The 14,572-nt window shown below is 64.5% G+C and overlaps 1 protein-coding gene across 1 annotated transcript in view; it reads left to right on the plus strand.

Annotated features, from left to right (window-relative positions):
- Positions 1-14,572, plus strand: part of PFKP (phosphofructokinase, platelet) — a 43,660-nt gene that overhangs the window by 19,369 nt on the left and 9,719 nt on the right. The window contains exons 4-16 of the mRNA XM_055331807.1: positions 2,478-2,667; positions 3,568-3,733; positions 4,742-4,786; positions 4,950-5,058; positions 7,588-7,683; positions 8,309-8,401; positions 8,802-8,927; positions 9,264-9,328; positions 9,750-9,819; positions 9,939-10,085; positions 11,414-11,484; positions 12,238-12,325; positions 12,801-12,953. Of these exons, the coding sequence (XP_055187782.1) occupies positions 2,478-2,667; positions 3,568-3,733; positions 4,742-4,786; positions 4,950-5,058; positions 7,588-7,683; positions 8,309-8,401; positions 8,802-8,927; positions 9,264-9,328; positions 9,750-9,819; positions 9,939-10,085; positions 11,414-11,484; positions 12,238-12,325; positions 12,801-12,953 (1,419 nt within the window). The remainder of the gene's footprint in view (positions 1-2,477; positions 2,668-3,567; positions 3,734-4,741; positions 4,787-4,949; positions 5,059-7,587; positions 7,684-8,308; positions 8,402-8,801; positions 8,928-9,263; positions 9,329-9,749; positions 9,820-9,938; positions 10,086-11,413; positions 11,485-12,237; positions 12,326-12,800; positions 12,954-14,572) is intronic.

Here is a 14,572-nt window from a genome sequence, read left to right on the forward strand (position 1 = left end):
GGCTGCGTTGGGATGAGGTTCCTGCTCAGCACGAAGCCCCAGGGCGGCCCCGAGGCCCTGGAGGATGGTCACGCGCCCCTCCCCGGGATCCATCTGTGGGCAGCCAGCCGGGTAGGGATTTGACCTGAAGCTACGGCTCTCGTGTGGGTTTCCCAGGTCGGCTTTTCCATCCTGCGGACGGAGGAGCAGTGTTCCTGCCGCCAAGGGTCCTTAGCGGCCGCCAGCCTTCACTGGGGTCCTCCTAGTGGTTTCGGGGTTTGCCTTTGTTTTAAGAGCGGATGAGCCCGGAGGCGGCTTGGGTGTGTTGGTGCCTCATTCTCGGCCAATGCCCCCGCCCCCTGGATTCTCCATCACTTGGTGTCAGTGCAAGCAGGCCTGGGAACGGTCCCCCCCCCCCCCCCCCCCCCCCCCCCCCGGGCGGCCTCCCAGGGCCTCCCAGGGCCTCCCAGGGCCTCCCAGGGCCTCCCAGGGCCTTAGAGGAACACAGCCTCCCTGTTCCAGCCTGAGCCATCGGGGCTAATTGCTCTGATGTGCACAAGAATGAGGCAAGTACTTGCTGCAGGCAGAGCAATTGCTTACTTTGAATTTAAAAGAAATCTGCCTGGTCGTTTCCTGCCTGCAAATTCCCCAAACACTAGCTCAGGGCAGCCTCCAGGCCTGGTGGGAGGTGGATTACGAGGCGGATTACGTGGGAAGAACGGACTTGACAATAAGCTCTTCACTGGCGGTTGGACCTGTTGAGACGTACCCGTTAATATTTTAAGAGGAGGGAGCCACGAGCTGGCACAGCCTTGCCGTGGGCGCCTGCGCAACAGCGCGGATCCTGTTCCTGTGGTGTCCGGGTGTAAGTGGAGCACGTTCCCCCGTAAGAGGCGAGGGGACCCGTGCGGCCTGGACGGCGTACACACCTCCGGGGCGACCCGCTGGCTGACGTGGGTCGGCCGCCGAGAGATGGACACGCGCCACCCCCTACCTGGGGACCTAAGCTCAGCTCAGAAGCAGGACACGCCGGTGGCTGCCGGGGACTGGGGGGGGGTGCAGACAGGGACCCGCTGCTGGACTCCGGGCCCCAACTTCAGGCAGAAGGTGAACAGCTTCTGGAACGTACAGCGCGGCGGCTGCGGTTAAGGACCCCGCATTGTACTCTTGAAAGTTGCTGAGAATACCTTCGCTGTCGACACACACAGACAGGAGCCCAAGGTGACGGACGAGCTCGTAAGTTGGAGCATGGTGATCACCCTACAGGGCGAGTGTAAAATCGTCATGCCTCGCACCTTCGGGAACGTCCACGCTGCTGCACGATAACTATGACCTTGGACGTTGCTAAAAACGTAGGCCTTAGACGTTCCCACGGCAGAAAGGCCGACGATGCGGCTGCTGAGAACACCCGTCACGGCGTGGGCACCCGGCACCTTGTGCCCCCGGACCCGCAGCACGTTCTGGATCAGCTGGTGCCTGTCACCCCGCAGGAGGTGATGGCGGGCGTACCCTGTAAGCTGGTGGGGCCTGCGCTTGGACCCCTGTGCCCTGTCCTCCCGGGGAGGCAGACTGGCCGGTGAGGCCTCTGCGGGGAGCACTACATGCCAGCATCAGGGCGGCGTCTTCCGAGGTCCTGACCCTAAACCCCATGAGGGGGGCCGCCTTGTGCTGGGCGCTGTCCCCACCCGGCGACACAGGACAGGCCCGCAACCTCTGCACCTTCCTCAGCCGCGGCATCCCACCGAGCCACCAGCATGTGACCCCTTGGGTGTGCAACAGCTGCCCGGGCAGCTTCCAGTGGGGCGAAATCCCATGACCCTCCGATGGCTCCCGGTCAGGTCCGATCCAGGGAACCGGCCTGCACGCCAGGCCGTGAACCTGGTGACCTGGACCCACTGTCCCCACGGCCCTCCCGCTGCTCCCCCTGCTTACGACCTGGGCGTGTCCTTGGAGGAAGACGCACCGCCGAGGTTTGTGAGCACATCGCGGGGAATGTGAAGGGTCCTGCTCTTTTCTCCCAATGCCCAGGAATCTTTCGTGATCGAAAGGGCAAGTGTGAGGAGTCCTGGCCTCTCGCTCTCGGCAGTTTGCGCGATCTGACTTGAGTTTTCCTGAGACTTGGCCTTGGAGAGGTGGGGGCGGGGCTCCTGGGCAAACAGGAATCTTCTGGCTCCCAGGTCCCCACTTAGCCTGCGCGCATGGCGAGCTCTGGCAGACAGGGCTGTGCCACCTGGGCCCGAGGGAGGCCAGGCGGTGGGGTCTGGCCACCTCCACCCCAGGCCCCCCGGGAGGCTGGGGCACCTCCGGACTCTCTTCCTTGGCGTTTACCTGACGTCCTGGGCCCGGTGCCGAGCCCCTGTCCGCTGTACCCACACCTGAACACATGGGCCCAGGGGAGCCCAGATTTTGCGGGTCCTGCAGGTGGCACATGTGCCAGCTCCGCTGCTTCCTGTCCCACAGGAGGAAGGTTGATAAACGCCACGTCCTTTGTCTTCCAGGGAGGGACCATTATCGGCAGTGCCCGTTGCAAAGCTTTCCGGACTCGGGAGGGTCGCCTGAAAGCCGCGTGTAACTTGGTTCAACGGGGCATCACCAACCTGTGCGTGATCGGCGGGGACGGGAGCCTCACGGGAGCCAACATTTTCCGGAAGGAGTGGAGCGGGCTGCTGGAGGAGCTGGCCCAACACGGTACAGCCCGGGCCTGCGCGTCGCGCCCGTGGGCTCTCCGTTGCCCCCAGAGAGCTCCGAGCTCTCGCATCCACCCAGCCGACTGCGCAGATGCACGTGCTGGGGACGGCGCGATTGCCCAGTCCCCCCTCTCCGGGCCCTGCACTCTGTGCCTCGGGAACAGCGGGTCCTGCGCAACTGCTCCCCACCGGGCACCGCCTGTCTGACCCGGTTCCGGGTGGTGCTCACGGTGCTCTGAGATAGGCTTCCCAGGGGTCCCCATGCGGGGACGTGGGGGGCCAGGGGAGGGTGCGTGGGCTCCCGAGTGTCTGCTTGTTGCCAGGATGTGAGCGGAGATGCAGTCGCGCTCCACTGTTGGGTTCCCTGTCACCAGCCAGGCCACGAGGGCCACCCCCCGCCCCGGAACCCTCCGTGTTCAGGTGTGAACGAGGCAGAGGCAGTCGGTCGCCCCTAGCCCCGGGTCTGTCCGGGAGCGCAGGTGGCCATCAGCCGTCGTCGTGGTGGCTCGGGTGGCCCTGGTCCCCCCCACCCCCGGCGCCCTGCTGACTGCCCCTCCCGATTGCACACCCACAACCGCACAGTCCTTGCCACAAGCCGGCGGGTATGTCCCCGCCACCAGCAGCCCCAGCGTGGCCGGGAACGCGTGCCCCCAGGAGCCCCTCTGACGGGGCTGCGTCCTCCCCGGAGGGACATGTGCCCGGGCCGCTGCCCGATGCCGGCACAGACAGGTCTTCCTTCCTGTTAGTGTCAGGACCCCATGCGCCCGTCGCCCCACATGTGCAGAACGAGGTGGTTTGAAACAGCAGGCCGGCGGCCGCCGCCCAGTGCTCAGCAGCCCGCTGCCGGGGGGGGGGGGGGGGGGGGAGGCTCCGGGTCACGCGGGGTCCGTTTCCCACGCAGGCGAGATTGACAAGGAGCAGGTGCAGAAGCATGCGTACCTCAACGTCGTGGGCATGGTGGGCTCCATCGACAACGACTTCTGCGGGACGGACATGACCATCGGCACCGACTCCGCCTTGCACAGGATCATCGAGGTCGTTGACGCCATCATGACCACCGCCCAGAGGTAACGCACATGCAGGGCCCTGGGAGGGGCATGGGGCTGACACGTGCTGTGGTGTGGACGTCCGTGTCGGCCCTAGGAGGTTCCCCAGATGGATGTTCTGTGCCACGGTGTAGACGTCCGCGGGCGTCCCCGGTGGGTGATCGGATACGGCGTTGCTCCTGAAGTTCCGAAACCAGAGCTAGAAAACTGTTTCCTGTTGACTTTTATTTTCGACTTAAAAAGTTACTCCTACCCCCAACTTTAGAAAAAACGACCCCAATGGGACCCCAGCAAGGTCCCCACGGGAACAGCAGGCCGGCCATGGCTCCGGGCCTGGCTCGGTGGGCGCTCGAGGACACTGCGGGCGCGGGGAAAGCGCCGCTTCCTGTCCGTGATCCAGTGGCTGTCGGCGCCTGAGGGCCACGGAGGCGGCCGGCTCGCTGTCCTGTGTGTGCTGAGCAATGCGGCGGGTGCCCGGGGGTGTGAGCGCGTGTGGGCAACACGCTGGGTGGGTGTAACCCTGAGGCCCTTTGCCCATACAACCTCGAGATGCTAGCACAGTGGCACCTGCTTGCTTTTGCAGACAACGGGCCCTTTGGATGCTCAGCTGTGTGCTGCCATTACGGGGCAGGTGCCTGCGGCCAACAGGGGCAGGTGCCACCACGGGGCAGGTGCTTATGGCCCATATGGGGCAGGTGCCATCACCAGGCAGGTGCCCACGGCCATCACGGGGCAGGTGCCATCACGGGGCAGGTGCCATCATGGGGCAGGTGCCCGCAGCCCCCAGGGGACAGGTGCCATCACGGGGCAGGTGCCCGTGGCCCCCAGGGTCCAGGTGCCGTCACAGAGCAGGTGCCCGCGGTCCCCAGGGGCCAGGTGCCATCACGGGGCAGGTGCCCACGGCCCACAGGTGCCCGCCGCCGACATGAGGCAGGCTTTCTGCACAGCTGGTGAGGAAAGCACGTGCCTCTTTGGTTGTCACATGGGCTGCGTGGTGGTAAACGGACGTTTCCTTTGTCTCTCTTGCAGCCACCAGAGGACCTTTGTTCTCGAGGTTATGGGGAGACACTGCGGGTACGTACGCGTCGCTGCCTCGGCGTGGCCCCTGGAGAGCCCTGCGCCCCACAGCACCGATGCCGCCCGGTGGAACCCACGGTCCCCGATGCGCGTCGCTCCGGTGGCCTCTGCGCTGTGGTTCCTGGCGGCAGCCTGACACGGCCACTGCTGCTCCGGACAGGTACCTCGCCCTGGTGAGCGCCTTGGCCTGCGGCGCCGACTGGGTGTTCCTCCCGGAATCGCCGCCAGAAGAGGGTTGGCAAGAGAACATGTGCATCAAGCTCTCAGAGGTAACGTGTGTGTCCCTCGACGGCCGGGGCTGCTGGTCCCACTGCCCGACCACGACGCGTGGCGGCCTGGGGGATTCCCCGTTGGCTCAGGGTCACACAGGTGGAGACTTTGCGGTTCTGGAGCGAGTCCGAGCGGTGTCGTGGGGTGTGTGTGACCTGGCTACCCGCGTGTCCCCAGCGGCGGGCGTGCGTCAGGTGGGGTGGGGTTCCCGTGGCTCTGACCAGGCCTCTCCGTGTGTGGCCCGCGGCGGCCTGTGTGCCCCGCTCTTTGTCCCCGGGGGACGGCTTCCCGGGGGACGGCTCCCTGGGGGGTGTGCGAGGTTCGCTCCTGGTGCAGAAGCCCCGGCTCCCGTCTGTCAGCGGGCGGCCCAGGCGAGTCACGGACGTATTCAGCAAGCACACGCGCTCTGCGTGCCGGGAGACCCTGCCACCACCTTCCAGGTGACAGGGTCCAAGAGAGGTGTTTGGGGGACGTACCGAAAAGCTTTGCTGACCTTCAATGAGGTGGGGAACTGCTGGAAGGCCCCGTGTGCTTGGGGCCGAGGCTTGGCGGCTGCGGATGGGTCAGGGCACGCGCGCCCAGGCCCCAGGATCACCGACCACGCGCTCAAGCTGCTGTCCTGTCGTGGTTCTGGCTGGGGACAAGGGCAGCGCTCCCCGGTGGCCACCGTGGGGCCGTGGCTGCCTGACGGGGTGGCACTGGTCTTGGACGGTACCTCTGTGTGGCCTGAGGATATGTGCGGAGTCTGCAGTCGCAGGGACGCTCCCGTGGTCCCATTCCCCAGGGCGGTGCCTGTGCCCGCCAGCTGTCCTCCCGCCCCCGTGATGCCCCCGGGCCTGGTCCAGGGCCCCCGGGGTCAGGCCAAGTCCCGCAGGCAGCACCCGGAGATGAGGAAACAGGCCCGCTGCACAGATGTGCATGGGGGTGAAGGTGGGGGGGAGGGCGTGCGTGATGGTGGAGCTGGGGGGAGGGGGTGCACAGGGGTGGAGGTCGGGGGTCAGGGTGCACGATGGTGGAGCAGGGGGGATGGGAGGGTATGGGTTGGGGGAGGGGACACTCGGTGAGGGAGGTGGTCGGGGGGAGGACGCACACAGGGTGGAGGTCAGGGACGGTGGCGGGGCCGACACCCTATTTGGGTTTAGGAGCTGAGCTTTAGGTGCCCGTTGTTGCTGTGACCGCATGGTCTCATCTGCAGACTCCGTGGGTTTCAGATCCGTGCGTTCCCGTCCGCGGGGACGGCGGGAGTGTGTTGTGCCCCTGCCCCGAGCGTGGGCCGAGCCGAGGCGGAGGGCTCGGGCTCCTCGTGCGGAAGCAGCTGAATTCACCACGTCTGTAATGAATTCTCATTGCTCACTGCGAGTCTTCCCGAACATATTGTCAGGCCCGGGCCCTCGCCCCACGTCCCGGGCATTTCCACATGAGGGTAGGTGCCCCGGGCCTAGGGCTGGTCTTGGCTTCACCCCCCAGACGGGATTTGGGCTCAGTCCCCCACGTCCGAGTCCTGACTCCCCATGGGCCGTGGGTCCCGCTGCCACCCGAGCGCTTCCCCGGGCACTGGGGGGGGGGGTGTCTAGGTGCTGGGCATCTGTGGGGCCAGGGGCCTATCTTCCCACGCGGTGGAGAGGACGCTGTTCCTCTGGGAGCCTCCGGAGAGTGTGGTGTGTGGACGCTGTAGCTCTGGGGCCCATCCCACATTCACGGACACGTCACAGCCACTCTGGAAGCCACAGCTTTACACCTTTTAGAAAATACTTGTGACCGGCAAGTTCTTCGAAGTTGACCACGTTTATGTCTATTCAAAGACAAACCAGCGAGCGCGTGATGCCCGAGGAGGCACCGGGTGGGCCTGCGTGGAACCACCCCCTGGGTGACGCGCCCCGGGTGCCACGGGCAGGGGCAGCTTCACAGCTTCAGGCACTGGCCGCTCTGGGGCCCACGCCTCCACGGGAGGGGCCGGGAGGGGCTGTGACGTGGGATGTGATGGAGAGCAGACGGGCCGAGGAGGATTTCTGGGCGCTCCTGGGTGATGGCCGCCAGGGCCTGTGGGGTGGCAGGTGCGGGTGTGGGTGCAGGTGCGGGCGCAGGTGCGGGCGCAGGTGCAGGTGCAGGTGTGCCCCTCCGCCGTCCCTCCCCACCCTCCTGACTCCTGCGCGCCCAGGCCCTGTGCTCTGGCCGCAGGGGCTGGGAAGTCCGGCCTTCCTGGATAGGTCTGCAGGGGGGTGGCGGGCTGCGCTGGCTGCTGGAGGAGCTTGGAGGCCTGGCCTGTGGTATAGACGCGCTGCGGGGGCCCGGGGCTGAGCTCACTGCCTCCTGGGGCCAGATGGCAAAGGAGCGCGGCCGCGCCTGGGGCCATGTGTCCCTCCCGCCGCCTCCACCTACCCGCCCAGGTAGTTGGAAACCCCGCTTGCGAAATCCGGTGAAGGTTTCCCCTTGGACAGAGGCCAGCTCGCCCAGGGCAAAGGGCCCTGGGCCTGTCTGTCACGGAGACGGTTCGGGGGTTGAGGTGGCTCATTTTCTGCTTTTCCTAGAACCGTGCCCGGAAAAAGAGACTGAATATCATCATTGTGGCCGAGGGCGCCATAGACACCCAGAATAAGCCTATCACCTCCGAGCAGATCAAGGAGGTGAGTGTGTCCGTTGGTTGCAGTTCTTCACGGTGGCCAGCTGGGGACGCAGCCTCCCGCGGCGCGGGGTCCGCCCTTGGAGCGGGTGTGGTCGTCACGAAAGCGCTTTCTGTCCTTCCTGGGGTTTGGAGATGCTTCTGTAATGACTCAGGACTCTTAACCGCTTGAGTCTTAGGGTCGCGAATATTCCCAGAGGTCCTAGGGAGACGGAGGGGCGGGGGGCAGGGTCCCAGGGGCAGGCCGTCCACTTGGGCAGGCGACGGCACACGTTCCCGATAGACAGACACACAGGCGAGGACGGGGGCCCAGCCGCTGGTGGCGCCTGCCCGAGGGACACCGCGGTAGACCGGCGCGATGGTCAGGGAGACGTCTCTGTTTCTTTATTTTTGATCACCTTACTTATGTTCGTTTGCAAGGCAGGACAGGCCAGGATTTTATTTTTTGGTAATAAAGACATTCTTTAAAGAAAAAGAAAAGCTCAACATTAAACCTTCTAGGAAGTGAAGATTGGAAAATAGGATTTGTTTCCACGTCAGTGGGAAGCAGGAGGGGGAGGGGAAGGATGACTGCCCCTCGCCCCCTTGTGCGAGCCGAGCCCCTGCGTTAAAGCTCTGTGTCTCCACAGCTCGTGGTCACACAGCTGGGATACGACACGCGGGTGACCATCCTTGGGCACGTGCAGAGAGGAGGGACTCCCTCGGCCTTTGACCGGATTTTGGTGAGGATGCAAATGGTCAGGTGCCCTCCCTGGGGGCGAGAGGGGACAGTCTGTGCCTGTGCTGGGGTGGCCCATCCAGGATGTGCGGACGCCGCCCGGCCCCAAGTCTAGCAGATGCAGGGAGACCCCAGACCCGGGGACCGAGGGTGGCCGGGACCCCGGGAACAGAGCCCCCGTGTGGTTTGTGCACGCAGGCCCTGGGGTCAGCAGAGGCCCAGGCCAGGAGGATGGGAGGCAGGGAGGCAGCTGGAGTCTGGCTGAGTAACGGGGGACAGGCCTCCGCCCACGGATGCACCTGCTGAGGGGGCGGTCGTGCGTCTGTGGAGCAGGGGCCGGGTGTGGGGGTGTTGCTGCCTTGGCCTTTGACCCCGTCTGTGACCTTCGCGATTGTCCTTTCCAGGCCAGTCGCATGGGGGTGGAGGCCGTGGTCGCCCTCCTCCAGGCCACCCCGGAGACGCCGGCCTGCGTGGTGTCACTGAGCGGGAACCAGGCGGTGCGCCTGCCCCTGGTGGAGTGCGTGCAGATGGTGAGCTGCAGCGTCCACGCGCTCGCCGTCCTGTCCGTAGTCTGTGGCTGGTCGGTGCCACGTGGGCTTCCGCAAGCTTCCCCAGGACCCGGGCGGCCCCCAAGGTGGGGCGGGAGGTGGATCCGGGACCTCCCGCCTGGCGTTGCTGGCCGCGGCCTCACATCCCTCTTAGCAGCCTGAACCGGGTGGGCCTGGCTTGTCCCTGGCAGCCGCCGGGCAGTGGCAGGTGTCGGGCTGGCGGCCTTGGAGGGTCGGTGCGCGGGAGGCGGCCAGCACAGTGGCCCGTCCACGGGCATCTGAGCCTTGACACAGTCTCTCTTGCATGTTTGTTTGAAGACCCAGGACGTGCAGAAGGCCATGGACGAGAGGAGATTCAAGGATGCCGTGCGGCTCCGCGGCAGGTGACCTTCTGCAGGGCCCTGCGTCCCTGGGGCCTTTGCTGCTGCGGGGCCGCTGAGACATGCTCCGGGGCTGCGCCCCTTCTGGCCGCGGGGACGCGATGGGTAGTCGGGGGCACGCGCTGGTTTGCTGTCTCTGTTCTGGCCGGTGGGGTGGAGGAGAGGTTAGCGTGGTGACAATGGAAAGTCGCCCAAGGATGGCGTTTTGAGAGACACTCGGGTGTACAAGAGACCAGGTTTCTCGGCCGCGTACACAGCACGCTCCTTATCTAACAGAATACTGGGGCCTTGGCGCGGGGTGACGCCAGGGCCTGCTGCTTGCCCCAAGCGCCCCTGGCAGGTGCCTGGACTGTCTGCATCTGGCTCAGGTGACCTCCCAGGGGAGCCCTTCTAACCTCGGGCCCGCGGCGCCCTGTCCTTCCAGGAGCTTCGAGACCAACCTGAACACCTACAAGCGGCTTGCCATCAAGTTTCCGGATGATCAGATTGTGAAGGTAGGGGACACCCCCCCACCGTGTTCTCCGCAGACCCTCGCCCCCGGCCTCCCGGGCCGTCTGCCCAGCATGCGCCCGGGGCGTGGGGTGGGGACGCAGCGTGCCCTCTCGTCTTGCAGAGCAACTGTAACGTGGCTGTCATAAACGTGGGGGCGCCCGCCGCCGGGATGAACGCCGCCGTGCGCTCGGCCGTGCGGGTGGGCATCGCCGATGGCCACAAGATGCTCGCCATCTACGACGGCTTTGAGGGCTTCGCCAAAGGCCAGGTGAGGCCCCCGGGAACGTCGCGGGAAACAGGAGCTGCCTTCCCAGCCTCACACCAGGGCTCCGTCGGGTGGTGAACATAGCTGCTGCCCTCGGGGATGACTTGTCTGGGGCCGCGTCCTGGGCCCTGCCCTGACGCTCAGCGTGGAGTGCGCCACGCAGTTTTCTCCAGGAGCCGTAGGCAGCGGGGCTCGTGGGCTCCGGCCTTAGGGGGGGGGGGGACCTGGGACGCTGCAGGCCAAGCGCATGAGGCCAGCAAGCACTCGGACAGAAGCTTTGGTGGAAAAAGCGAACAAATGCATGTTGAGCGGTTACTGCATACACTTCCTGCTCCTGCAGGATGCGCACACGTTAACTCGTTGAAATCTCACAGTAAACCTGCAGTATTAGCCCCCTTCTCCTTACGTGGAAACTGAGGCACAGAGACACTGGTGAACGTGACCTGGGTTCACGTGTGCCACAGCGTGCCCCGTGGGACAACATAGGTCGTCTTACCTCCCGGCAGTGCACAGAGTCCTTATGCCCCGGAAGCTGGCTCAGGGAGAAAGCACAGCGCCCTCTGCGGGCGGGGGTGCAGCCTCGGGAGGCGGAGCACAGGGTGTGGGCGGCGAGCAGGGCCAGCGCCCACGGGGCACAGAGCAGGGTCCGCTCTGGGACCCTCAGACACACGCCCCTGGGAAGGGGGTCTCAGGCTGGGGACGGAGGCGCCGAGCCCGTTGCTGCGAGGGCGTGCCGGCAGGGCGGAGGCAGCGCCAGGGCGCTGGGGTTGGGATGGTGGGCTCAGGGGGCCCAGCAGCGGGGGGTTGGGGGGCGCAGGGGAGAGGTGGAAGGGGCGGGGGCTTGTAGGTGACTGGGCGGACTTAGCTTTTGCTCGGGGAACACAGAGGGTTTAGGGCAGGATGGGGACAGGTGGAGGGGTCGCGGGATGGCCTGGGGGAGGCGTCCGGGGGAGCAGTGGGGCCGTAGGGAGCATGGGCCGAAGATGGAGCTGGGGGGGAATCGGCAGAGGGCACCCCCAGGGCGCCGGTCGGAGGATGAGACCTTCGCCCTGAGGAGCGAGGCAGGAGGAGCACCAGGAGCACGGGTGCACACCTGGCTGGCTGCCGCTGGGTCCCTCTCGTCTCCTCCAGCCTTATTGAAGGGGGGTCTCTTACGTCAACCAAGACGCACCTGATTCCCACGGGTAGAGCATGGCCACACCTGGGTCTGCTGTGCACGGCGGGACGTGGGGGCCGGGCCTCACCCCGGGGCCGCCGGAGCTGCTCAGCCTCGCGATAGGGGCGGGTATCTCGTTGGTCGCTTCCCGTCGGACCGTGTGTGTGCTCCTCAGGTGAAGGAAATCGGCTGGGGGGATGTCGGAGGCTGGACCGGCCAAGGAGGCTCCATCCTCGGGACCAAACGGTAAATCCCCGGGTCCATCCTGCCCCGTGCTCAGGAAGGGGGGTCCCCCCCGTCCTAGACCAGCAGCTGCGCCTGTTCGCTCTGGGAAGGCATCCTGAAGGGCTGGGCTCTGGCATGGGCTCCCGGGCCAGTACCCCCCCAGAGCCCTGGGTCGTGCTTGGGGGGTCCCTGAGGTGCGCCCTGGGGCAGAGATGAGGCCCACGATGTAGGGGCTGTCCTCCTGGGGTCCTTGACCGCTGGGGCAGTGCAGGCCCCATGGTGGGTGCAGCAGGGCCCCGCAGAGCCTGGCCGGGGTGCTGTGTGGGCTGCAGGCTCCCTTGGGAGCAGGAGTGTGCACCGCGGGCCCCAGGCCCCCCACCGCCTGCGCCCCCACGTGCGGCTGCTGGTCCCTACGCGTGCGCCCTGCCAATGGTTCTAGGTGATAGAGCAGGAGAGGCGTGAGTGGGAGCGCGTGGGGCTTCAGGTGGGCGCAGCTTGCACCGGACTCCAAATAGGAAGTTTCCGTTCAAAGTGTTACTGGGAATGTTCACACGCTGTTGTGGTGCAGTTTGTGTTCTTTCCCGATGAGGCAGTAGGATTCTTTTAGGTCTGGCTGCCGCGCGTTTCTTCCCATTTATTGATGGAGCGATTGATTTTTGAATACAGCAGAGCCTTGCTTCCCTGGCGCTGCTCCTGGGGACCGCGGGCCGGGGCGGGGGCGGGGGTGGCCTCGGCAGGGCTGGCCGGTCTCACGTCCCCCCCAACTGCCTCTAGCACGCTGCCCGGGAAGTTTCTGGAGGACATCGCCCAGCAGATGCGCACCCACAGCATCAACGCGCTGCTCATCATCGGCGGGTTCGAGGTACATCCCCCGTGGCTGCCCCCACAGGTCCCTTAGGACCAGAGGGCTGGGGTGAGCTGTGTGTAGGCTTCCAGGTGGGGTGGGGGCACCCCTGGTCCCCTGGTGGCAGCCGCTGACCTGGGAGCCAGAGTGGGACCCCCGTCCAGTGCGTCCCCGCCCGGCATGTTCTGTGGCGTTTCCAGGGGCAGGAACGGGCGTCCCCCTGCAATTGAGGCCCGGAGCCGGGACAGGGCGGGGCGTCCTGTGCCCGTTGGACCCCACTCCTTAACGGGTCTATTTAACCAAGATCGGTCCCATAGTAACTTTCCCATTTGCTTTGAAGAAAACGTTAAGGACCTCCAATAACACGACCCTTGCGGACAGGAGACATGGTGTCACTTCCCTGTGACCCTAATGCCTTACTGTGTTTTTAACGGCCCCTTTGCACCCCTCCCACCTCCCCCCCCCGCCCCCACCCCTGCACACTGGCTGACAGGCCTACTTGGGCCTGCTGGAGCTGTCAGCCGCCCGCGACAAGTACGAGGAGTTCTGTGTCCCCATGGTGATGGTCCCAGCCACTGTCTCCAACAACGTGCCCGGCTCCGATTTCAGCATTGGCGCGGACACCGCCCTGAACACCATCACTGACGTAAGTGGGCGTGGCCAGCAAAGCAGGTGCCGCAGACACTAACCCGAGGGCGCCTGGCCCGCTTTTATCTGCCAGCGCACTAGAGACCGGAGTGACACCTGGGTCTGTTTCCAGAAAGGTCTTTAAAAAAAAAAAAAAAAAGCCTGATGATTTGAATCCAATGCCCAGAGCTGTGGCTTCTTGCCACCTCTTCTCCTGCCCCGCGGCCAAGATGCCGTGTGCCCGCTAAGGCCCATCGAATGACAGGGAGCATCTATAGCTCAAGTACTTGTGTATTAGGGTTTTGTGATTTGAATACTCGTTAAAGTCAGTGTAGTTTTTTTGTTGTTGTTGTTGGGGCCAAGTTCACTTCACTCCCATGATGTGATTTATTGTGATAAATCCTGGGTCTGATGGCTGTGCATGGACGTTTGAGATCTTGTGACTTTGTTCACCGACCTGAGTCCCCATGACATCCATCCTGTGTCTTGCCACAGGGCAGTAGCAGGACAGACCCGGCCCGTGTTACCACGCGTGTAGGCCACGCTGTGGAGATGGCGCGGGAGCTTCAGGCACGTTTCTTCTTCTTTATAATCTGGCGTTTGAACTTTTGCTGCAGATTCCCCAGTATTTTTCTTGTGAATGTTGCTCTCGGATTTTCCTCCTTGACCCTGTGGGCTCAAACCTGTCTCTAGTGCCGGTACATAAAAGAAATGCTTTTTAAATAAAAAACGAATGGTAAGGAATGCCTCACGCTTGCGTTTTTCTGTTTTGTGCTGTTTCGCTTTTCTGTGCTCCTTAAACTTTCTGTGGTTTCTTTACTAAAAAGCTCTGCCCCGTGTCTCCGGGGTCTCCACCGCTGGAGCTGCCCTGTTGGCACCACTAACCCGTTGCTGGGCCACCGTGCGCCCCGTCCTGGTGACTGTTGCTCCTGCTCTGGCCACCGTGAGCCGATTCCGCTCCTGACCAACTGCACCTGCCACGGGAGGGTCGATGTCCGTCCCTCACTGTCTGTGACCTTCACCAGTGCTTTACTGCCCTTTCCTCTGCCCTTGGCTGGAGTTTGCTTACGCTCAGTAGAAGCAAGTGGAAGTTCGTGTTTCCTCGTTGTCACCTGATTGGAACCCCCGGGGCGGGTGGGGCCTGGGGGGCTGTCTGGGGCCCTGGCCCCGGCTGGTGTTCGTCTCCCTGCTACATCCGACGCGCCCTCTCTGGCACCTGCCAGGCTCCTCCGCTACGAGACATGTTTTCCAGGTTATAAAGATTGGATACATGGGTGTTGCTCAAAATTTGAAAACCGAAACATGTAGGGAAGCTCGAAGTGATCCTGGTGCCTTGCTTCCCGTGGAGGTTTTTGGAAATTTGTCCTGTGATGTCTTGAATTTGGTTTCTCCTCGGAGTTGCTCAAAGCCAGTTACCCAGTTATAGTGGGCAGCTTTGTGTAGGTGCTGGTGCCAGGCCCACCCTCACTGGGCGAGTAGGTGCTCGCCGAAGCCCCAAGCCCACGGGTGACCTGCCCGGCACCGTGGTCCTGGTCCTGCCTGTGATCTGGGTGGGAGCCTGGGCGCCCGCTGCGGAGTGTGGGGAGACAGTCCTGGTGCTGTAGGGGCCCTGATGTGGGCATGGCGTGTGCACACCGT

The sequence above is a fragment of the Nyctereutes procyonoides genome, unplaced genomic scaffold (assembly GCF_905146905.1).
Source record: "Nyctereutes procyonoides isolate TBG_1078 unplaced genomic scaffold, NYPRO_anot_genome, whole genome shotgun sequence".
NCBI classification, from domain to species: Eukaryota; Metazoa; Chordata; class Mammalia; order Carnivora; family Canidae; genus Nyctereutes; species Nyctereutes procyonoides.